The 23,243-nt window shown below is 45.7% G+C and overlaps 2 protein-coding genes across 24 annotated transcripts in view; both read right to left on the bottom strand.

Annotated features, from left to right (window-relative positions):
- Nucleotides 1-1,780: 1,780 nt before the first annotated feature.
- LOC108153046 (purine nucleoside phosphorylase) lies at nt 1,781-6,000 on the bottom strand. 5 transcript variants are annotated; one of them, XM_017282810.2, is made up of 3 exons: nt 5,531-6,000; nt 3,161-3,232; nt 1,781-2,795 (listed from the first exon to the last, which is right to left on the bottom strand). In XM_017282810.2, the coding sequence occupies exons 1-3, from the start codon at nt 5,659-5,661 to the stop codon at nt 1,940-1,942; spliced, it is 1,059 nt and encodes a 352-aa protein (XP_017138299.1). In that variant the 5' UTR covers nt 5,662-6,000; the 3' UTR covers nt 1,781-1,939. The 5 variants fall into 5 exon arrangements, with proteins under 5 accessions (XP_017138299.1, XP_017138302.1, XP_017138300.1 ...); XM_017282813.1 differs by lacking the exon at nt 5,531-6,000 and adding an exon at nt 4,847-4,972; XM_017282811.2 differs by lacking the exon at nt 3,161-3,232.
- A 2,004-nt stretch (nt 6,001-8,004) lies between these two features.
- LOC108151662 (AF4/FMR2 family member 4) overlaps nt 8,005-23,243 on the bottom strand; it is a 63,393-nt gene continuing 48,154 nt past the window's right edge. For 4 of the 19 annotated variants that reach the window (XM_017280383.2, XM_033387668.1, XM_017280402.2 and 1 more), the window contains 11 exons: nt 17,726-17,746; nt 16,607-17,613; nt 16,193-16,545; nt 15,878-16,077; nt 15,620-15,812; nt 14,907-14,960; nt 14,174-14,774; nt 12,730-13,612; nt 12,499-12,641; nt 11,602-11,915; nt 9,786-11,524 (listed from right to left, as the gene is read on the bottom strand). In XM_017280383.2, the coding sequence (XP_017135872.1) occupies nt 11,258-11,524; nt 11,602-11,915; nt 12,499-12,641; nt 12,730-13,612; nt 14,174-14,774; nt 14,907-14,960; nt 15,620-15,812; nt 15,878-16,077; nt 16,193-16,545; nt 16,607-17,613; nt 17,726-17,746 (4,036 nt within the window). In that variant the 3' untranslated portion in view covers nt 9,786-11,257. Of the gene's footprint in view, nt 8,230-9,785; nt 11,525-11,601; nt 11,916-12,498; nt 12,642-12,729; nt 13,613-13,704; nt 14,110-14,173; nt 14,775-14,906; nt 14,961-15,459; nt 15,469-15,619; nt 15,813-15,877; nt 16,078-16,192; nt 16,546-16,606; nt 17,614-17,725; nt 17,747-23,243 lie in introns of those variants that run through there. The other 15 variants (XM_033387663.1, XM_033387662.1, XM_033387660.1 and 12 more) reach the window with 15 other exon arrangements.

Below are 23,243 nucleotides of genomic sequence, written 5' to 3'. Positions count from 1 at the left end.
CGGCTACACAGCGGCCGATCTGGGCGTGGCATGTCTCTTCGTGATCGGGAGAGTCCTGCCGACCGACTGGCATCAAAAAAAAGGACATCGAGTTCATCTCGCGATCCTGCGAGAGTAGGTCCTTCACCGATCGGGCCCTATTTGCCTGAGATATAGCCTTCCGAAGATTTTTATTTGCATTTCATGCAAATACTGGTTTATTCTGCAGGCTATATCTCGGCTACACAGCGGCCGATCTGGGCGTGGCATGTCTCTTCGTGACCGGGAGAGTCCTGCCAACCGATTGGCACCAGAAAAAAGAACATCGAGCTCATCACGATTTGCGCAAAAAATCATGATGGTTACATCATTGAATTTGTCAAAAATCGGCCTCATTTTCGGGGTCGAGATTTTGATGCCGACCGACAGGCTGGATCCTCGCGATCCTGCGAGAGTAGGTCCTTCGCCGATCGGGCCCTATTTGCCTGAGATATAGCCCTCCGAAGAAGTGGATTTGCATTTCATGCAAATACTGGTTTATTCTGCAGGCTATATCTCGGCTACACAGCGGCCGATCTGGGCGTGGCATGTCTCTTCGTGATCGGGAGAGTCCTGCCAACCGACTGGCATCAAAAAAAAGGACATCGAGTTCATCACGATTTGCGCAAAATATCATGATGTAACCATCATTGAATTTGTCAAAAATCGGCCTCATTTTCGTGGTCGAGATTTTGATGCCGACCGACAGGCTGGATCCTCGCGATCCTGCGAGAGTAGGTCCTTCACCGATCGGGCCCTATTTGCCTGAGATATAGCCCTCCGAAGAAGTGGATTTGCATTTCATGCAAATACTGGTTTATTCTGCAGGCTATATCTCGGCTACACAGCGGCCGATCTGGGCGTGGCATGTCTCTTCGTGATCGGGAGAGTCCTGCCGACCGATTGGCACCAGAAAAAAGGACATCGAGCTCATCACGATTTGCTCAAAAAATCATGATGTAACCATCATTGAATTTGTCAAAAATCGGCCTCATTTTCGGGGTCGAGATTTTGATGCCGACCTACAGGCTGGATCCTCGCGATCCTGAGAGAGTGGGTATTTGCCCGAGATATAGCCCTCCGAAGAAGTGGATTTGCATTTCATGCAAATACTGGTCCGATCAATGCGTGCAGCGCCAACTTGTAATAGAGAGAACATCGCTGATCTTTCGGGGCATCAAGGACAATAAGGATATTGCCTGCTTAACGTTTTATCGCGAAAACTACAACATTTGTCATCCGATCTGGACGTGCCACGCCTCCTGGTAATGGGAAGAATGCCCAAGAGGTTTGAAACCCAGAATGCCAGCAAGAACGATAAGGATACTGCATTGTAAACGCTATGTTTTAATCGATGTTCAATGAAATAGCTATAGCTCCTCCATTCCTCGTACGATCTGGGCGTGTCACGCCTCATAGTACTCAGGGGAATGTCCCCAATTTCGGCAAAAGGATATTGTCTTTTGAACGTTAGATAATTGGTCAGCGCAAAAGCATGCCTCATGTTGTTAGAAAGTGTTAGCCAGCCCAAAAGTACTCTATTTTTTAAATTTGTATCGGACAAATCTCCTTTATCGACTGGAATACATTTGATCTTGGAGAGGGTCCAATTGATTCTGAACCTTGCTGATACAGAGAAACATGTAGCTGGCTATCCAGGATGCATATCCCAGATTTTCAACTAACGGATAGTAAAAATATCCTTTTGTATTTTCTGACCGTCAAAACCCTGATACCTGAAGCAGAACAAACGAGGATAGAGTTGGTTTTAGATCTATGTAGTTGTTTATAATTTATCTATTTTCTATGCCTATACTGTAAATTTTGGGAAAATCCGTGAAATTTATGCGTCTTAAATGCTAGTTCTAGTGAATTAAATATTGTTAAATTTAGAATCCAACGTAATCTTCTGGTTCGATGTCTAAGATTCAGCTTGGATTTCGCGGACCAGTCGAGCGACGAGTTCACAGCACGCCTTTTGTCTGTTCTTGGCGACGGACATGACCTCTTCGTGGGTAGCCTCCTCGTCCTTCATGTCGCTGTACTCGGTGGAGCACTTGTTAGTGATCAGGCTGAAAGCGAACACCTTCATGTCGCAGTGCCGGGCAGTGATGACCTCGTGCACCGTGGACATACCGACAGCGTCGACGCCCATCATGCGGAGCGCCTTCAGCTCGGCAATGGTCTCGTAGGTGGGTCCGCCGAGGCAGGAGTACACGCCCACATGCATGTTCGACTCGATTCCCATCGATTTGCCGATCTCGAGGGCCTTGTTGATAAGGTCCTTGTTGTAAGAGTTGACAAGGGCTGGAAAGCGTGGCCCGAAGCGAGGATCGTTGGGTCCCTGCAGCGGAGAATTGCCAGCAAAGCCCAGCATGTTGACGTGGTCATGCATAAGCATGATGTCACCCACCGCATACTTGGGGTTGATGCCGCCAGCCGCATTGGTGGCGAACAGGTACTCCACTCCGCACAGCTTCATCACGCGCACCGGCATGGAGCACTTGGCCAGGGGATAGCCCTCGTAGAAGTGGAACCGTCCCTGCATGGCCATCACAATGGCGCCCTCCAGATTGCCGACGACCAGCTTGCCGGCATGACCCTCCACCGTTGACACCGGGAAGTTGGGGATCTTCTCGTACTCGAAGATCTTGGCATCCGTAATGATGTCGGCTAGCGAGCCGAGTCCCGACCCGCAAATGATGCCGATCTTGGGCCGCATGCCAGCGCCCTTCACAATGAAGTCGGCGATTTCCTGGATAACCTCATATGGATACCTGTCAAGAGTCGTAGGGATGTGGGGATTAGTGAATGGCTAATGAATGGAGTATTACAGTCACAATTATGAGGATAAAGTTCTGACAAAGTTACAACTTTATCGATTAGAGAGAAATGAATGAGTACATGGTAGAGAGAGGCAGCTCCTCTGCTCGCCTCGACAATAGACAATGGACTGGGGAAAGATAGAGGTATCTTCCTCCCAGAGAGTACAGATGAATCGAATTATTATCGGAACAGATATTAATTATGCGAGACATTGACTTTTAATCAGTTTGATGATGCGAGAACACAACAAAGACTCGAAATGTGGAGCCAGAGACGGCACAATGAATACTTTAGGTATAGAATTTGGACTACAAACGTGTCTTCGTTGAGCACCCGCAAAGCCCTCAGCTCTTCGGGCGTAAGAGAACATTGGATTTTTCCATTATTGCTGCAATTTTGAAAAGAGAACGATGCATTTCATTGTTTTGTTAAGATGCCAAAAGTTTTATAATACAATACAATACATATGCATAAGTACATTTATAAAGCTGAAAACGAATGTCAACAGATTGGTAAGATAAGAACAAAACCCACCCTCTCCACCCCCAAGTGAAGCTTATCAATATTCCTCCAGGTGTTTTTCCCAAGAAATTATAAGATTGTGACGAATATTTATCTTAATTGCCGAGTAATTATCGGGTGAGCTGGAACCCACAATTAAAATTGATTGCTGCAACAATTAACTTGGTTTTCTCGAGGTTAATCGCGTCCGAACTTGAGCTCAATAAGTGATGGAGGGACTCATTCCGGCTAAGATGTTCCTGCCAGAACTGAACCCGTAACCCCCCACGTGTTGTCACCGCCGGCGTTTCATCATACTTCATATGTTTTCCCACTGATAAGCCGCGGATGATGATGCCATTATCAATATTATATTACAGGAGGAGAAAACAAAAACAAGCCATCAAATGTAAGCATTAAATGCGTCATTAAAATGCATAACTTGAACACTAATTAAACGTTGATTTTGGGACGAGTATAATCCCGATACTCGTTAATCAAATTTACTTTTATGGAAATTTGACCAGAACACGCGACTCGCCGCTAGTTTCGAAAACTTTTCGCCGCTTCATCCATATTCAGCAGTCGAGTGTTTCGAAACAAGTTTCAAAATTAATCAACAAACATGTTCGGGGGCCTAAAGGTGGAGTTCCACCAATTGCTGGCCAATTGCTGATATCTGTTGCCTTGAAACTAAGAGCAGATTATGGCAGGCAGGCTGGCGCAGTCCTATGTCAAGTTCAGGGAACACACCCGCTTTTAACAGCCAATCAGCGATAGCTGTTTCAATTGTTAACTGGGCCAAAAGGCTTGCATAAGCAGCCGGCAATCGCGATTGTTTATCAGTAAGTGGCGCTGGTCGTGTTGTTGGAACGGGAAGGGTCTGGTCTGGTCTTGTCTGGACAGCCCATCGATAGACAAGACCACACCGCTGTGGTCCGCGCTGTCGCCGGAGCCTAATCGTATGCAGATTAAAGATGTTTCGAATGAGGTTTTAATGACTTGCCCACGACCGGCAAATCACGCTGATAAGCCCCCACCAGGGGCCAAGCTACTGGAATACTGAAATGTCTTAATTTATACTCAAAAACGAAAAGCAACGCCGCGATCTTGATATCAGCGGCAAGATCAAGGACAGTGCCTTCCTATGTGGCATTTGAATATGATTTGCTAAACTTAAATAACTTACGACGGTATAAAGATCGGACTTACAGCTGACTTTCCGGCGTGGCCAAAATGGGAATGATTTTTTTGGGCAAGAGGGATGCGGACTTATCACCGGCCTTCCCTTTTGGGTTCGAACAGCAATCTTTAGAACACATTTTGCGAGCAGTAATGTATGAGCAGTAGAGCTAGACCGAAATGTAATTTGGAATCTGAGCAACAACTGGATGAAGTAAGTATATGTCAAAGCCTACTAGACTAGTAGCCTTCTCGATAGAAAGCGCCTTTTGTGACCCAAGATTGGTTGTGGAGGTGTGCAGATTTGTGGCAAACTTACAGCAGACTCTGCGGCGTGGGTATCACCTTCTCGGCAGCAGCGGGGCCCTTGCCCTTCTTTTCTGTGCACGTATTGCCACCTTTTTGGGAGCCACCTGGTCCTCCGCAACAGTCCCGCGAACACATTCTGCTTGTGCGTAAGTTTATTAAACCAAAAGCCAGAAGATTAGAACCAAACGAATTTTGCGGAGAATTTTTTCGAATTTTTTGTGATATTCCAAACCGAAACGTGTGCTTGAGGCAACTGATATTTAGGAATAGTAGAGACATAAAACCAGGAGAAATGAATAGCAGAGCCTACTCAGGCAAACAGGGGTTAGCTGAGAACCCAAAGGCATATCGATTCGGGCCGTAAAAGCAGGTCACAGACAAGTTCAAAGCACAGGGAAGGTGGCCAGGTGCAAGCCAGAGAGGTGGAGGAGGAGGAGGAGCAGGTGCAGGAGATGGAGACGGAGACGGAGACGGAGAAGGACTAGTGGGCTAACGGGCTAAGAAAGTGGTCTGGTCTGCCAGTGGCCCGGTGGCCCCAGAAAGCATTAAGCGCTAGCTACGCAATGTGCCGACAATTATTGGAACTTTCAATTATAGTTGATTGAACTTAACGAGTTGGTGGCGTGAGTGATGGCTCACGAACCATCTTTCGCCTGGACTCGACTCCAGAGGAATGCCGTCTGCGAGTACTTACGTTTGGTTCTCCTGCGCTAAGTCGTCGGCCTGCCTGTCGCCGTTGCCGTTGCTGCTGCTGCCATTGCAGTGGCCGTTCCGATGGTTGCCATTGCTGGTGGCCAAATCGCCTTTGGCATTGTACCCCGTCATTGTGTGGATGTGAAGGCTTTTGTGTCTGCTGCAATTATATAAGTCTGCCCGCCTGTTGACCTTCCGTCCGCTCTGCTGTTGCTCCGGTCGCTGCTTCTACTGGTTATGTAAATATTTCGCGTTGCAAATTAATTTCAAATCGGACTGCGGTTGTGTTTGGTTTTCTTTCAAAAAAAAAAATACAAAAATTCCAAACTAATTTAAAAATCAGGAACTGGAATCTGTTTTGTAGTCTCGTTACGATCCACAAGCTGATAGTTAAGTGTGTGTGGTATTTTCGCGGTCCCGAATCGGTTATCGGCTATTGTTGACTGCTCAAGCGGTGATTCTTGAATGAACGGTTTACCCGACCGAAGGGGCTCTTATAAACGAGGCGGGACACGAAGCCGAAGCCGAACCGAAGCGCACGCGTCGCTGCCAACGTCTTCATAGAACCCTCCATCGCTTGAGCGGCAGATGATATTGCTGCTGCTGATGCTGCGCAGTCGCTGTTGCTGCTTGATTGTTCAGCATTTAATTTATATATACTATTGTATTGTACTGTATTGTATGGCCGGAATTGTGGCTTTGCTTTTAACTAAATTGAATTGAGCGAATTTAAATATTTCATCAAACTACGGGCAACGAAGCCAAGAAAGAATAACACTTCTAGTGTTTAATGTTTGATTAGGTGGGTTTGTTTACTGATGGTTCCGCAATAGCCACACAGACGATAAGAATCTGGGCTGTTTGCCATGGAGTCACCGATATTGCCATGGGTTTCTGCCGTCAATGGCCGAGTCATGTATGACTCAATCGCAAGTAAATGCAACTCTCCGACTTAAAAGAAAAGGGACTCACACGTTTAAGAGGGACTTCGAAGAGATAGAAACAGAAGTCATTCAAACCAAAAGCCATGCCACAGCTCCAGCCCCAATTCACTTTGATCTTTTGATCTTCAAACATAATAATAATCATGATGAAGTTATTTTTAAACATAATATTCGAAACATGCCACTGGCCGAGAGCAATATCAATTTTTATTTGCCTGCTTAACCTTTTGCAACGCTTATCATTTAGACAGACGGAAAGTTTTCCTAGATCATCAGTTTCTAGGGCTGCTGCCCGACACCCCCAGACAAGCGAAAGCGCATTCTGTAATACAGAATGCAATTTGAATCACCCAGCAACGGCCACGGCAATGGCAACTAGCAACCAGCAACCAGCAACTACAACCCAGTCATCTAACAGATAAGAAATCAATCCCAGGAAACTATAGCCCTTGAGGCACCTCAACAATGATTGTCGCCGACAATTCTGTTTCCTACACAAATGGGGCCAAAACCAGCTCTATTTCTCTCCCCATTGATGGCTATTCGAGCATCAGTGATAAGAAAGAAGCATTATTGTGTTATCGCTTCGTGTGGGGTACGGTAGCGTGTTGTTGTGATCTAAGCCACAGTGCCAGTGACCCCCCAGGCATTGCCTTACACCGACAGAGATGGCTCTTAATTCAGTAAACAACTTTATGGGCTTTACGAGTGTAAAAATCGCGCGCGGAATGCAATCATTATCAGATTGAAAATGCAAAATAATGCTCGTATTTTGACTGGGCTGACCAGCAGACGCTTACATAAGCCGCTGACCAGCCAAACGGTTTGAATGTATCTCAAAAAAAAAAAAAACAAAAAAACTCAGTCTCTGACGTGCTATGTCCCAAACAGACCCTTCGAAAGCAATCTAGTTGCTCCGAAACAGCCCTTCGGCTGCCAAGTCATGTTATTGAAAATATATATTCCATTTTCGCTGAATTTTGCTTACGTCAAAAGTGGACAATTTAATCATTTAAAAGATTACTTTACCAATAAAAAGAAAGAACGAGAGTCGAGCCTTAAACACTCTTTCTTTTAAATACATTTTCGAGCACCTCTCTTGATTTTCTCTCTTAAAAACAACACACAATTCGGGAAACACTTAAACATTGACCTCTGCACAACACGATGCAGATGCAGGCCACGAAAGAGATTTGGAAAATTCCATGATTATAAGAAAAACCAAAACTCCAATGAAAATATGTCCCATTCATGTTTCTGTGGAAGATTCCGCTGTAGATGCATCCGTATCTGCATCTGTTGGTGGCATCTTTCGCTGCAGCTATAGGAAAACAGGAAATCTCATAGATATTGACCTGCGCACACAGCAAACACCAAAGTGGGAATCTTTCTCTGTCTTGCGGCATCATTGATCAACGTCTGCGGGGCACGGCACACAAACAACCCATTGAAAGCCGACCGCTCCGTGTGCCTATTCTGTGCAACGCAGGCAGATAACAGATTAAAGACCGAGTAAACAACTATGTATGTATGTATTTCACGTCATATGTATTTAGATTTATTTTGGAGTATATTTATTAGCATTGTTTTTGTGATTTATTATATTCCGTATTCCATGATTTGTAAGGTTTTTCTTGTTCCTGTTTTGCGAGTTCCACTTCGACTTCCCTTCGCTAATTGCATTGTTTTCTTGAATAATAGGTTCATAGTCGCGGTAATTGCAATGCTCTTTACTGGAAAGCTGTTTCGAAATGACCTTTTACAATATTTGGGAATATAATTAGACGCATAAGAACGGTTTGCTGATATCCGATAACATATAGAATTTAATATTATGGCAACACATAGTCTCAGGCACACAACCTATATTTCGAACGTAAGTAGAACTCAAGAGTAAGAAACCAAAAGAAACTCAGGAATCGGGAATCAGGAAGGGAACAAACCAAAGTTATAAGCACTGATATTTTATTTGGAAAAACAAGATCTTTTGAAAAGGGCTGAAGGATGTAGAAGTACCATTGAAAGACTCCCTCAACGGATGAGACCCCGCCCTATGAATCGAGGCCACACAACCCAAACAACTTTGCTTGCAAAAATGTTTACTGAATGAAGAGACAAATAAATATGTTTAGAAAATGTTTCGAAATCTACAAGCAAAACTGAATAAATGTTGAATATCTAATGGGTAATATAATTTTCATGAATAAGGCATTTGCGGGGCATTTAAATGTTTCAACGTATTCGTGACAAAGGACGACAGGACGACGGGTTCGGGGCCCGGAATGGTGGTAGGGTCTTCGGGCGCAGCACCCCATCCATTTATCTGGATGTTTTTTATTGGGCAAATGTCGTGCTCTGTTCGGCAATTCTGGTTTTGGGACGGTTTTTCGCAATGAAAAAGGCACGAATGTGTTCTGTAGGTGTTTTTTACATTTCGTTTGTGTTATATGCGACTGTCTGCCCCTACTCTTTGAGAATTTCGGGGCATCAGCTAAAAATTACTCTTTTCTTTTATCATTTTAATTGTTTAAACTTTACGAATTCTCAACTGGTTTGATTATTATATATGTATTTTGGTTTTGTTTTGTTTTGTGGTGTAAAAACTCTTACAAACAATTACCCAAAAATAAACTTGTAACTGAAAAACATTCTCGAAAAAATAACAATATACTTATGTATATTTTTTTAATACGTTTTGCGGCGTAGCACGTGTGTGCCCCCGGGAACTGGTTTTCGTTTGGTTCCGTTCCCAGTAATTCGCGGAAGTGCTGGCAGCACGACGTGCCGCGCCTTCAATTTGAATTTGAATTTGATTTAATTTCATTTCATATTCTTCATTAAGGATTTTTTGTCGTATTATTATTTTGTTGTAAGTTAATAACGGTTGATTTTTCTTTAGGTTTTTCTTTGGTGGCACTGTTTAGAGGCGAGCTTTTCAAAAGCTATATTAAGGACTTGCGACGAGACGAGTGAATGCACATGCGGTGAATATGCGCTGCCGGCCGTGGGCTTCCAAGGGGCACGCACCTCCATGGAGGCGGCGGCGCCCGCCTGGCCCCGGCCGGGGTCTTAAAAGTCAAATAGAGAGACAGAGTGATAGAGAGAGAGATATTGAAAGAGATTATTCGTACTATATACGTATGTCGATAAGTATTATATATGCTAATTGTGTAATCAAAAACAAGGACTAGTTGCTAAATTTTGGTTTCTCCTCGATAAAATCAAAGTTGTAATGGTTGTGGGGTGGCCATCGACAGGGGCTGGGGCAAACCCTAGAGGGAGTGGAAGTTGGGGAGAATGTAGGCGAACGGTTAACCTCCATATGTATCTAGATTTATTGCAACATTTAGAAATTAAAAGGTAAATTAAACTACGTACACAACACAATTACACAAAAAGTTAAATACAAAATACAACTACTAAAAGCTCTAAAAATTACAAAAAAAAAAAGAAGAAAAACAAACAGAAAGAAATAGGTACAGTCACGCACTCACACACACACAAAACATAGGTACTACTAGGCTAACGAATAGATATCGCTCTTGTTTGAAACTGCTGTCTTCTTTTGTTTTTTCTTTTTGTTTTTGGCTGCTTAACAAACATTTGGGGTGGACATTTTGCATTGTTTTGGCTGCTTAAACTGCACAGAAATGTGGTCTCATCCCTCGAGACTCTCTGTCGGTATAGCAATTGCTGTTGTTGCTGTTATACTTGAAGAACAGTCCTTCAGTGTTCGGCCGGCCACTTCCTGTACGGCAAAACATACACATTTTTGATAGCTTCTTCTCTACTTAAGTACTTAAATGACTTTCAGGCATAGCATACAGTAAAATACTTTAGCATTAATTTTAGGGAGTGGATATACAGATATATAGATAGTTGCACACACATACACATAGTACATAGATCCATAGATGTCTTGACAAATATAATGCACATACACATATAAGGTATGTCTATATCTCTAAAGTCTAGAGTCGAATATTATCGAAGAATATTATAGATGAACAAAAAAAAATGTAGACACACTGTTAACTTAAACGATATTACAATAGGTAGGTAGTATTATAATATGTATATTTTATCAGAGTTATAATTAATTAATTATTAATCATATATCGTACTTTTATTTGAAGTTGGCTGTTATGCCACGTTTCGTTTCAAGTCTGTTCAGCGAATTCCTTATCTCTTGTTTGCATTTCGTTTGCATTCAATTCAAAAATGGTTCTTTTTTGGTTTTTGGTTGGCTTTTAAAAAACGAATTCCTTTTGTTTTTGTATGTTAATTAATCATAAAAATCAGTCAGTCCAACGCCATTTTGTTTAGTTAGTGTTTCTTAGCTTCTTCTTTTGGTTGTGATTTCTTGGTTGTCTGAAGGATGTTCGAGTGCATTTCATTTTTCTGGTGGTTGGTGGTTGGACCCTTGGGAAATGGGTTTGTTCCGCTGGCCTGCTCTGCTACTCTCCTATCGCTCCTGACACTCCACTCCAGTCTGCTTCCTTCCTTTGCATGTCCTTTTCTTTTAGAATACATTACGACTAAATTCCATTAGGTTTCGATAGGTTTAAAATGTAGTACGTATGTATAATAGATGCATGTATGTGTGTTGTAAAAAAAAAAATATTATATTATCGTATCGTATATTTGTATATATCGTATATTAGATATATACGCTTATTTTGTGGGTTTCTGTGTTGTGTGTATGCATAGACTACATATATACTGCGTATGCTTTTGGTTTTTGGCTACTTTTTTGATGCTTATTCAACTAGAGAATTCAACTACTACTTCTTTTTGGCCAGCTTCTTCTCGGCCTTGCGTATGGCCTTCTCGCGCTCGCGACGCTCCCGCTCCATGTCCTTGCGCTCCTTTTCGATGTTCGCCTTCAGATCCTTCAAGCGCTTCTTAAGCCTGTGCTTGTCATCGCCGCACACACCCAGTGTCTTGAAGTCCTTCGAGTCGAGGGTGAGCAGTGCCCCGCCCTCCACATTGTGCTCCTTAAAGACGGGTATATATCGCTCTAGCTCGATGCCCATCAGCCAGTGCCCCACCTGCAAGAGGAGTTCAACAATTAGCTCGTGTAAAGCATGGGTTTTTCTCTGAGTCCGAGTCTGAGTCGGAGTCTTACCTGATCTTTGGTCCATTCGTGAACCGGTCCACCTTTGTAATTGTAGCCAGCGGCTGCCACCTTGCGATCAGAGAAACTGGAACTTGAGCCGGACAGATCGAGGGTGCGGCTGGGGGAGTATCCCGGCGAGGAGCAGCCCGAAGACATGCTGGTCGGCGAGGGCGGTCCAGTGGCATGCGCCGATTGCGGTAGGTGTTGCAGTGACTGCTGCTGTTGCAGCTGCAGCTGCTGCTGTTGCTGTTGCTGTTGGTGGTGCTGCTGTTGCCAGGGCACTGTGCCGGGCGGGGAAAGTGATTGTGGAACAACTTGTTTAACTTTATATGGAGTTTACAGTGGAGTCGGGGTTAGATAAAGAAAGACAGAGAAAAGTCTGGGTTAGTAAATCGTAGCACCCAAAAATTGTTATGTTTCTGGTGGATGCTTCGCAGAGCATATGAATGCGAATGCGAATGCACGTTTCAATGGTTAGGCACACGAACATTCAAAAGATACAGAGATACAGAGAGAGAGAGAGAGCGCAGAGATTAGAGATATTAAGTGAGTACATAGTACGAGTATATGCATGTATGGGGGGTAGGGAAGGATCGAGGCAATGGTAAACGTATAACAGGTACATAACTTTCGGATATAGATAGTATCATATAGTATGGTTCACAACAAAATACAGTTTCGATTAGTAGTTTGCTTTTAGAAACAGTTAACAATATGTACAACAGATCTGTGTATGAAATGTGATGATTGGCATGAGATACGGAGTACGAGTACGTCTGTCGTTTCTTGGGATTGATTGGATTTCTACTGGGTGGTTAGTTCTGGAGAGTCTACGGATTCTGGCTAAAGTTACTTGATTCAGAGTTACAGATGATTATTCTGTTTTGGTTATGGTTTGGGTTATACCTTTGGGCTGTGCTTCGTTCACCGCCTGGCGGATCTCGTTGATCAGCGTCTTGCAGTTGATGGCCGCCAATGATGCGCTCTGGCTCTTGTTTATCTCCGTGTAATCGTCGCTGGAATGTCGCGAGGATCCATCGCCGAGGCGCCTGCAATGCAATCGAGCACACGAGTATAACAGTTTTGTGTGCAACATTTTGTGTGTTGTTTGTGTGTGTTTGTGTGTCTGAAACCCACCTCTCGCGATCGGTCAACGCCTGATTGAGCTGATCGGTGAAGGTTGCCCCCGGGAGGGGCACTTTGCTGCCTCCATTGGGCGCCACCCGCCTACGACTCGGATACATCCAGTTCTCCGCCGGTTCGTTCTCCGAGAGCTTGTCGTTGGAGCCCAGTATCGAGTCGTACGAGCTGTTGAGATCACGATTGCTGCTGCTGCTCGCGGGCCCCGTGCCGAATGTCGTCATGCTGCCGCGATGGAAGTCATTGAGTCCTAGGCCCCCGCCATTGTCCGCCGGAGAGCCCAGTGCATTCTTGAAGATGCTGGGAATGCTCCCCGAGACTGGGACACTCGTGACGATCGCCTGTTGCTGCTGCTGTTGCTGCTGCTGCTGCTTGCTGGGATCCTTGTGCACTTGGGCGTACAGCTGATTGATCTGCGCCTCGCGCGTCGTCGATTGGTTCGAGGAGCTGGACGAGGACGATGTCGAGTTCAGCAGTATGGCTGTGGTGGTGCCCAAATGGCCGTTGGACGGGCCGACTGCTGTCGTCGTCACAGTGGCCATGGCGGGTGGATGATGTTGCAGCAGATTGTTGACATTGGCCAGCAGATGGGAGTTTCCGTTGGAGAGACTAGTGATGGTGGTGTCGTGTGAGGAGGATGTGATGGCTCCAGCCAGATTCAGGGCCGAGCCCTCAGCCTCCTCTTCATCCTCCACCTCGTCGTCGTCGGTGTCGTCCAGGGTGCAGTCGGAGCTGCGGCTGTTGCTGCGGCTTCGCTTCATCAGGTTGCCATTCGAGAGCTGGCCGAGATCAGCAGTGCCGCTGTTGCTGTTGCCGTTGCCGTTGCCGTTCGCTCCATTCGCTGATGGCAGCTGGCGATTCGCTAGACCACCACGGGAGGCTTTTGTTTAGATACCGATTTTCGATTTCGTAGTGCGAATTTTTTGTTGTGATTTTGAATTTGATTTTGTATTTGGTTTTGGTGTTTTTTTTTTGTTTTTTTTTTGGCAAAAATGAGGGCGCAGCGTGTAGGCGTGGCAGTCAGACAAAATTACAACGAGCGAGCGAATGAACGACACAAAACGGAAGAAAAACACATGAGCAAAACAGGAACGATAACGATAACGATTACGGTAACGATAACGATAACGGTAGATCGGTAACGATAACGAGACGGCACACATAGCAACAACAGATCGAAACGAGAGAGAGAGAGAGAGAGAGAGTAAGCGACGAGTATGTAGAGCAACCAAAAAGAGCAATAAAAAGAAGGAGAGAAAAATGGAAGGAAAGAGAACCACAATTAGCACACAATGAGACAATGAGAGAGCAAAATATACTGTGATAAAAGTGTGAATAAAATTGAATAATGGAAGATGCTTTTAGCCCAAGGTGCAGCTTCAAGGCACAAAAAACAAATAATAAGTGAAAGGATAATGGAGAATCATGGATCAGGACTCACCCAGATCGATCTTCGTCTTGTTCACAGAGTTATCGAGAAGCTCGTGCTGCGGCACGGCCGCGTCCAGCTCATCCTTGACAGGGACCTTGCGCTCCACGGTGGCCGTCTTCACGCCATCCCCATCCGGCGAGAGATCCGAGATCTCCGTGTCCGATAGCTCCGTTTCGAGCTTGTGGAAGAGCGGCTTGGGCGGTGCCTTGCGCATCATTTGAGGAGTGAGCTTCAATGTGGCACTGTCGTATGGCAGGCCCACGGGGAACCCAGCCTTCCGCTGCGTCTCCTGCAGCTCGTGCTCTAGGTTGATCACCCGATCCTTGAGCTTCTTCACCAGAGCATTGTATTCGTTGTCATTCTCGCGCATCAGCTGCTGGTAGAACTCCTCGCGATGGCACGTGTCCAGCTCCCGCTGCTGGTACTCCCGCACCAGCCGCTTCGCCTTGTTGTATTTCTTGTCCAGCGCCATGTACTGGCCCTGCGACTGCTGCAGCATATTCTGCAGATTGGCGGCCTCCTTACGGATGTTGCCCAGCTCTCGCTCGCTCTGGCGCAACCTCTCGCTCAGCAGCTCATTCTCATTGCCTGTCGTCTCGAGCTTCACGAGCTGCAGGAAGGAATGATCGGCATATTAGTGGAATGTATCATTCAACCGAGCGACGTAATTGTGCAAATGGAGATGGAAATGAGAGATGATGGTTTATGAAAATCAAAAGGATTAAAACAACCAAAAACCAACCTTTCGTTTAAGATTCTGTATAATCTCCTCTTTTACCAGGCAACCCATTTCGCTCTAAAAATTATAAGAAATGGAAATCATAAGAATTACAATTTGAATACAAACAATAATAACCCCATTTTAAAAGTAAAATTAAAGTCTATAGAACACAGAGTTGATGCTTGCTCTAACGAAGAGAATGACTGCGTAAGCTGCATGCTACGCATGGAAGGAACTCATGAAAGAGAGACAAATGTAAAGAAGTAAATTAAATCTAACAAAGAGAAGAAGAGCATAAGCTGTTCCTCGTTGGTGATAGTCGTTGGTGTCGTTCTTAGAACGAAGCGATTGAGCGAGCGCGTCAGCTGTTCATCGAGCGAGTTCTACCGAAAACTGTTGTTTCCATACGGTGGATCGATATGATCATCTATGTGTTCTGTAGTCTTCAATTAAAAATGCGAGAACATAGGATATACAACTGAAAAACAAAAGGTATTGGAAAAATGTGCTCTACAATTTTGTTGTTTGTATCTAAATTTTGTTATCAATGATATTCTGTATCAAATCCAATTACCGCTTTGTGCTGCATTTCAATATCCCACAGAAAAATTTTGAAATTCAGCAAAAGGAGGAGAGAAAAAAGAGAACACAAGTTTAGCAAAGGCTTCTTTCTGTATTAGAGAGAGACAGGGAGAATCGCGCCTCTCTCTCTCTCTCTCATTCATGAGCCTTACCTCCTGTAGCAGCCGCTTGAGCGACTCTACCTCCTGCGAGTGCGTGGCCTCCACCTCCATGGGATGCTCCACTTGAACGGGACTCGAGGGCCCCTCGCACACACTTGAATTCGCAGAAACGGGCTGCGTGGAGTCCTCCGAGTAGTCGAGTGTGCGCCGGAGATACTCCTCTTGTTGGCTGTAAAACAAAGAGCTATGGATATTGAGTAATCGTACGTAATCGTACGGAAATAGAAAGGCAATCCAGGCTCTAATTACCGCTTTAAGCGCTCCTCTTTCTCGCGATCCGCCTGCAAACTCAGTCGTATGAGCTGTGCTACCTCAGAGTTTTCGGGATCGCGTTCGCGTCCAATTTGGAATTTGACTAGACCGGAAGTATTCCGTAGAACAGAGGCTGCATATGCCTGTGTAACGCCCACAAGACTTTTGCCGTCCACCTCAATGATCTGATCGTTGACCTAAAGACGCCATGAGAGAGAGAGAGAGAGAGAGAGAGAGAGAGAGAGAGAGACAAAAAATAATTATAAATCATCTCTGGATACCGGAGAGCTTTTCTTAAGCTTAAAACCTCACCTGAATTCGTCCGTCTCTGGCTGCTGCTCCGTTATCGGTTATAGTTTTCACAAAGATGCCCAATTTCTCAAGACCCGCATCGGCGCCAACGCCCATGCCAATTATGCTGAGACCCAAACCCTCGGGACCTTTCATCAATTCCACGGGGAAGACGTGCATCTTCTCCACGCGCTTCTCCAGCTCGTATTCCGCCGAAGCGGCCACAGGATCAACATCTTCATTCCTGCGATCGTAGTCGTTCACCGAAAAAGTGGAGTACACATGGATGGGGCCAGAGCTGAAACGTACTTTCGGATTCTTGCGCACAGTTATGGGCGGATAAGAGCAATCGTCGTCATCAAAGTCTAGGAGACCTGCAAAACGATGAGCAAATGATTAGTAACAGAAATAAAACCGGGAAATTATATAGTTTACCTGGAACTTCCATCCAAAAGTTGCCATCTTCGAAATAATGGACACCCGCTTCGACAAGGACCTCCTTGCTCCTCACTGGAGGATACTCCGGTATGTAGTACTGGCTGTCGTCGAGTTCTGTTATGCCAGTGCTCAGAACGGTTGAATTTGTGACAGGTTCCGCTTGGTCCAGGGAGTACGTCGAGTTGTGCTTGCTGGAGATGATGCTGTCATCGATGGTGGTCGTCTGGTTGAGCGTCGCATCCGACTGGGTGGAATCCACCGATACAATCGACTCGTGCAGGGACTCTCCTCCCGACGTCACATAGGTGTGATTCAGATCGGAATGTTTGTAGCCGTTCTCTAGATCAGCCGCCTCCCTCTCCCTCTCCCGACCCACTGCGGCTGCTGCTGCGGATGCTGCTGTTCCGACGGAGGTGATTAAAAGATTCTCTAGACTCCTTTTGGGCGCCTCGAGCACATCCCTTAGCCACTCGGGCTCGTCGTCGTTGTCGTGCCGTGTGTTGGCAGTGGTGCTGGCAGTGGCTGCGGTGGCTGTGGTGGTCGTCGACGGTGTGGTGGTTGTGGTCTCTGTCTCTGTGCTGTCCGCCTTGATGAAGGTGGCATTCAGTGCAGCAGAGGCCTGTCCATAGCCGACAATGTCCACGGCTTCAACGTCATCAGAGTCCTCCTCGCCATCCCCATTGGCATCGGCGTCGGCGTCGGCGTCGTATACCTCGTAGGGCTCCTCCTCCTCGTCCCCGTAGCGCGGCTGGAGCTCCTCCTCCTCCTGTTCGTAGGGCGGCTCCTCCTCTTCAACAATCGCAGGGACTGCTGCAATTTGTATATCCTGTTGCTGTTCCCCGTTGGCTACTGATTGCAATGGCTCCTCGATGAGATTCTTGATGCTGGTCGGGGATGTTGCTGTGGCAACAACGGCAGCAACGGTCACACCCACACTGGGGGCAGCAGCGTTGAGTATTTGTTCGACTTCCTTTGCCTGCTCGTCGGAGAGCAGCGATTGTTGTCTGTAGCACGGAAAAAAGAGAAAATGGAAACGGTTTTAGCATAAGTTTTCCCTGGGGGGGACTGGGGCGGATCTAGAGAAGCGACAAATACAAGAAAGATCTAAGAACCAACCTGATTTTGCTTTCCAAAATGCTACGCAGGACAGGATACAGGCACACAGGCACACAAGCAGAAGGCAGGCAGGAAGGACGAATGCAGGACGATTACGGCATAACAACAACAATGCAAATATTACAATAAATAAATGTAAAGAAAAAAAACAGGCAAAAATTGCAATAAATAAATGGAAATAAAAACAGGTGACAACAGAGAGAAGGAGCAGCAGAGAATGAATGAAATGAGGAGAATTACATGAAATGGTATTTATTTATGGAAATACCTACATACTACTATATATAAACACACAAAATAAATACGGAACAATAATAATAATATAAAATAATAGGTACGATGCATACGCTTCAAGATTTATCCACTTGAATACAAAATGTGCGTGTAAATAAAATTAAAGTGCATATTTAATAACAGTAATTAAGTGGCAGCAGCAGCAGCGGCAGCGGCAGCGGAAAGAAGGCGTCGCAGCGACAAGAGTTGCAAGTGCAAAGTGCAATTAAAATGTAATGCAGTTTTAATTTACACTCTCCAACAGGGGAGCGACAGCGTTAGGGGAAGTGCGCAAAAGGGTCTCCAATTCGAGTCTGGTTTTGGTTACAATTTGTGGCCGAGCTTCGGCATTCATTTGAAACCATCTTTGGCGATAAATCCCCTAAAATGCACACGAGTGTGTCTCCCACTCTGAGGGGAGAGATCTTTCGATCAGCAGGGAGATTCCTCTAGAAATTGCATTAACCGTGGATCAATCTTTGCTGAAATGCTACAAGTTTTGAATCCCCTTCATTAAATCCCACTGGATCGGTTGGACACCTTCAGCAGCATCTTCAGTGCAGAAAAGGTATCCCATAATCCCATTAAGCTTCATTTTGTAGCATTTCTTGCACAGTCATTGGACAATCAGATCTTTCCTTCTTGCGGGGATGTCCTCCAGCTATACATTTCTATAGCTATAGCCTCCTCGCGGGGTCTGTGCATGAAATCCATTTGGAAAGTGATCAAACTATGGTTAAACACGATCCACTAGGGATCTGTTCTCTACCGAATCCCACTTTGAAGAGATCGAACGTTGCACGTTGCAATCTGCAGTGACACATCTGTTGTCGCTTAAATATGATATCCCCACAGAAGTCAGTCCCCGTTTTAATCGCAGGTGTAATAAAATCCGTGAGCAGGTAAAATGCATTCAGAGCCGCAGAGCAGAGGAGTATGCGATGCCAAATTAAACATGCACGCTTACACGAGCACGTACCAGGAGGAGGAGGAGCATGGGGCATGGGGCAGGAGCATGTCGGTGTGGAGGGTGCAAAAGTTATGTCGCATACGCCGCGTTGCACACGCAATGACATCTGAACGGAACAGCAGCAAAAGCTGAGCAGCACAGCGGGCCAGAAATACTCGTACAGCCGGTGGCAGAAGCCAAAAAGAGGATATCAGGCGGTGGCAGTGGAACAACAGAGAGGACACCATCAGGCGGTGGCAGTGAGAGAGAGAGAGAGGGAGAGGGAGCAGGGACACGGACACCATCAGCAGGCAGTGGCAGTGGCGCTGGCAGACAGTTGTCAGAGTTAGCTTTTGGGTGCATTTAACGTTTAAGTGTTTTGTCACTCTCACTTGTGCGTGACGTCACGTGGAAGGTGCAACAGTACACAGGGATACCTGTACCCCCCAACCTTGCCACCTCTTTCATGGCAGAGCAGTGTGTTTGTTAATTACTGCCAACAATTGCCAGCGACAGACAACGAGAGGAGCGGAGAGGAGAGAAGAGAAGACCAGCGACAACGTTGCTAATCATTGAAATACTCTCACACAAACAAGCAGAGATAGAGGTACAGATACAAAGAGAGAGAAGAAGATACCCCCAAAGAAGGATCTATCTTAGGGAATTCTACATTCCTTTTGGATCCGATTCTGGGCAAGATTCGTAGAAGAATACTCAGTCCGAGTCGCGCTTAAGCGAAAGGGTTATCATTGCAGAGCCAGCATTTATTTGGAAACTTCCACAGATTTGATCTAGTTTCGACTTTAGAAAGCAAACTTCCAGTGAAAATCAGGGCGCCCTTTCCGCCGATAGTGTATCAAGAAGGAAAGCGACTTGGCTGTGTTGCAAGTGGTTGATTATGTTGTTGATAATGAGAGCCAAGTGGCAGGCAGGCAGGCAGGAGCACCCTGCTCCATCCCTCACTCCCCCCACCCTCCCTTCAGGTGTGCCACGACCGTGCCATGCATTTAAATGAGTTTTCCCAGCAGCAGCAGCTGCAGCAGCAGCATCGCCCATTTATATAATTGCAATTACAATTGGCATTCATTTTCACACCGTGCCGGACTGTACCGCGAGAGACTACGCGTAATAATTAGCCCTCCTATTTTGTTGGATTCTTTTTGGAGCTTTTGAATGCTAAACATACGGCGGCGAGGCATTGAAAATCAATTGGTATATTCCTATAATCCCCGTCGACAATCCTCTCGATGGGAATCGCCAATAAAATCCAATTAAATAATTAGCCAGCGATTTTCAATGGGGAATCTCTATGGATTGTCACTCGAAACCACTCGAAAGAGAGGATAAACGAGAAACAACCAAATATTGAGAGGAAAAACCCATTGAAAATGCCATTTAGGCAAACACCAAAACCAAATGTGGTGCAAATCGTGGAAAATAGCGAAAAACTTATGTGTGGCGGAGCGAGAGAGAGAGAGAGAAAGCCCCCCAAGCGATGGCGGAGAGGAAAGGGAGAGCCCCTAAGCGGCTTATGGAGGGGATATGGGAGGCAGAGGTCACCTCCACTCAAGCACTGATCCCTGCAGCTATTCAAAACTCTCTCGCGCTCTCTCTCTCTCAGGCTTGGTGGACAGAAAGAAAAAAAAAAATAAAAAGAATTAGCATAAATTTATAGTTTTATAATTAAAATACAACTAACACGGTCCCTTTTTTTAATTGCTAGCAAAATGTGGAGCAGAGCTACTCCTGGTCTCTTCCTCCAGGCCATACCGCCACATGCCACATGCCGCACACACGCCACACCTTCGGCGGCCCTCCTCTCGGGGGATGCCTGCGGCATCGGGGGCCCCGCAGTTGCATGCATAACAAAATATCACGCATACGCAGCGGGTGACGTGAGACGATGACAAAGTTTCGTTTGGCAACAGCGGAAAAAATAATTATGAGAAATAAGCGGGAGTGAGGGAGGGGCAGCGCGGTAACAAAGCGACAAAGCTGCAAAAACTTCAACAACAGCAGCCACCCGCTTCGAATGGGCATCAACTTTAACGATATTTAAATGCAACACCACCACACGACACGCGGAAAATATTCCGAGGAAAAGTGTTTGGGGAAAATGTGTGAAAGACAAATGCAATTATGCAGCATTGCGGGAAATGGTGGGGGGGCGGTTGGGGACTGTACTGTTCTGTTTGTTCTGGGCGGAGTGGTGGGACGCTGTTTTTCGTTGCCTATTTATTGGAGCACAAGCGACAAAATTTGATTCAAGTCAAAGAAATGCACATAAAACAAGGACTAAAGACCACAAAGGAGATACCCTGTATTTTGGGAGGGGGAGCATAGGCATTGGCAGAAGGAAGAACAAGTAGGAGTAGCCACAAGTGGGCCACAAAAGAAAAACCTCAAAGTCTCTGGAAAGGCACATAGGCATATGAGTATAGGATACCCCGAGTTCCCTGGCCTCCCAGTGGAGGCTTCTTGGAATACAGCTGGATAATGGCACTATTTGTCAATCGTCCACACAAGAAGCGAGGGAGGGGGAGGATCTTCCACAAACAACAATTCTGCCCTGGGGGGAAGAGAGCCATCAAAGTGTATGGCATATGGAAATGCCATAAAGCGCGGCACACATAGTAGGGTAATATTTGCCCAGATGTGGCAGGGGTTTGTGGCTTTGTCCAAGGGGTGGGCGGGCGGTTATGCGTGCGGTGTGTGTGGGGACAAACAAACAAGGTCAGTCTGCTTATTGTTTCGTCATACATTTTTAATTAATTTAAATAACAACAGCCATAAGGAAACCACAATGCCAAAGCCTTGCCCCACAAAAAAAGGTGGCAGAGCCGTAGAGCTTCTCTCTCTCTCTTTCCCTGTGTGCCTCTCTGTCGCTGTCTCTGAAAAACTCACTCAAGAGTTTGGCACACTCTCTTTTCCACGCACTCATTTTCGCTCTCTCTCTCTCTCTCTCTCTCGCTCGCCAGCTGCGTCGCTCTTTGAGTGAGTTTTCGCCTGGTGGCCCTGGCCCACACACAATGACGTCATGTATCCTACGTCCACGACAATGTCCTTCCTTCATTGTGTTCTGTGATAAATTTAACAGAATTTATGTTTAGTCATTCGTGAGGCAGGGCAGGGCAGGGCTATAGCTTTCGGTTTATTAATAGCTCTTTCGCTTGGTCTAAATTGGGGGAACACGATGGTCTATCATTCTCTAGGAGTCGAGTCGAGAGTCTGTCCCTTGTCTGCTGTCTATGTGTGTGTGCGGGGCGAAAGTTTTGGCCTGGTTTTGAGCGTAGAACCAAGTCAAGGTGAATCATGACGATGATAATGCGCTCGATGGAGCTGGAGCTGGAGCAGGGGTAGGAGCTGGAGCAGGGGCATCCTCTGCTCTTCTGCATATGTTGGATGGGCTTTATATTTATGGTTTATCTGCTTAAAATTGCCACAATTTTCGCTGGGCTCTTGTAATCACATGCAACGGGTGGAAATTTGATTTGAATGTGGAAAAAACAAGAGGGAGCGAGAGGGCGAACACAATGCAAATTGAAAATACAATTTTATCATGGCAGACACGTACGAGAACAACAGTCAACATTCGACATTCAACCAGCAGCAGCAACAACATTCTCAGTGGAGAATCCAAACAGGGAATCGGGAACAGGGCATCGGCAATCGGGAATCGAGGACCAGAAACAACAATCAGGCAGAAACAATATTTACTGCGTGCGCACCAAAGTATGCAACGAGAAAAATTGGCGACGCATCCGACGACGGGGTAGCACCGACCAAGCAGATACCCCTCGAACCTATCGAACTATCGGATTATTCCCCATACTGCCAAGCAACTGTCCCACAGCTATAAAATTGTGGATTTCGGCTCCACAAGAATCCGAAAATCAGGATTAATCTTGATGGATTATGATGAGTTTTGGTATTTGGGTGGATATGAACATTAGCTACAAGTCTGCCAAATATTTGCACCCTAGCTACAAAACTGTAGAGTCTACAAGAAATCGCAAATCAGAATTGGGTATTAATTTCGGTATTTATTGGTTCTGCCCATTGCCATCGACAGTAGTGGTACTCCCATTTTTTGTTGGGGCACAAGAAAAGAGTAAAGGAGAGTAAAGGAAAGAAAAACAAAATGCACTCATGTCTAATTGGGTTTCCGTATCCAGGAATAAGCTCTCCACTATTGATGCTCATTGTAAAGCCAGGGTATCAAAAATCACAAACGACAGAGGACAGTAGGAGAAAGATGTAGGGTTTGAGGGAGGAAGGGGTGGCGGGTTGGCCAGC

Source organism: Drosophila miranda, chromosome XR, assembly GCF_003369915.1.
Source record: "Drosophila miranda strain MSH22 chromosome XR, D.miranda_PacBio2.1, whole genome shotgun sequence".
Classification (NCBI taxonomy): domain Eukaryota; kingdom Metazoa; phylum Arthropoda; class Insecta; order Diptera; family Drosophilidae; genus Drosophila; species Drosophila miranda.
Note: the sequence above shows the minus strand (reverse complement) of the source record. Positions and strands in the feature narration are given on the sequence as shown.

Bases quoted from the DNA above. Each gene is read 5' to 3' on its own strand.
- LOC108153046 (XM_017282810.2), bottom strand. From the start codon at position 5,661: ATGACGGGGTACAATGCCAAAGGCGATTTGGCCACCAGCAATGGCAAC. The intron at 3,233-5,530 runs GTAAGTACTCGC...TCAAAATTGCAG, and splicing joins TTAGCGCAGGAGAACCAAAC to CAATAATGGAAAAATCCAAT. The intron at 2,796-3,160 runs GTTTGTAGTCCA...GACTCTTGACAG, and splicing joins CGGGTGCTCAACGAAGACAC to GTATCCATATGAGGTTATCC.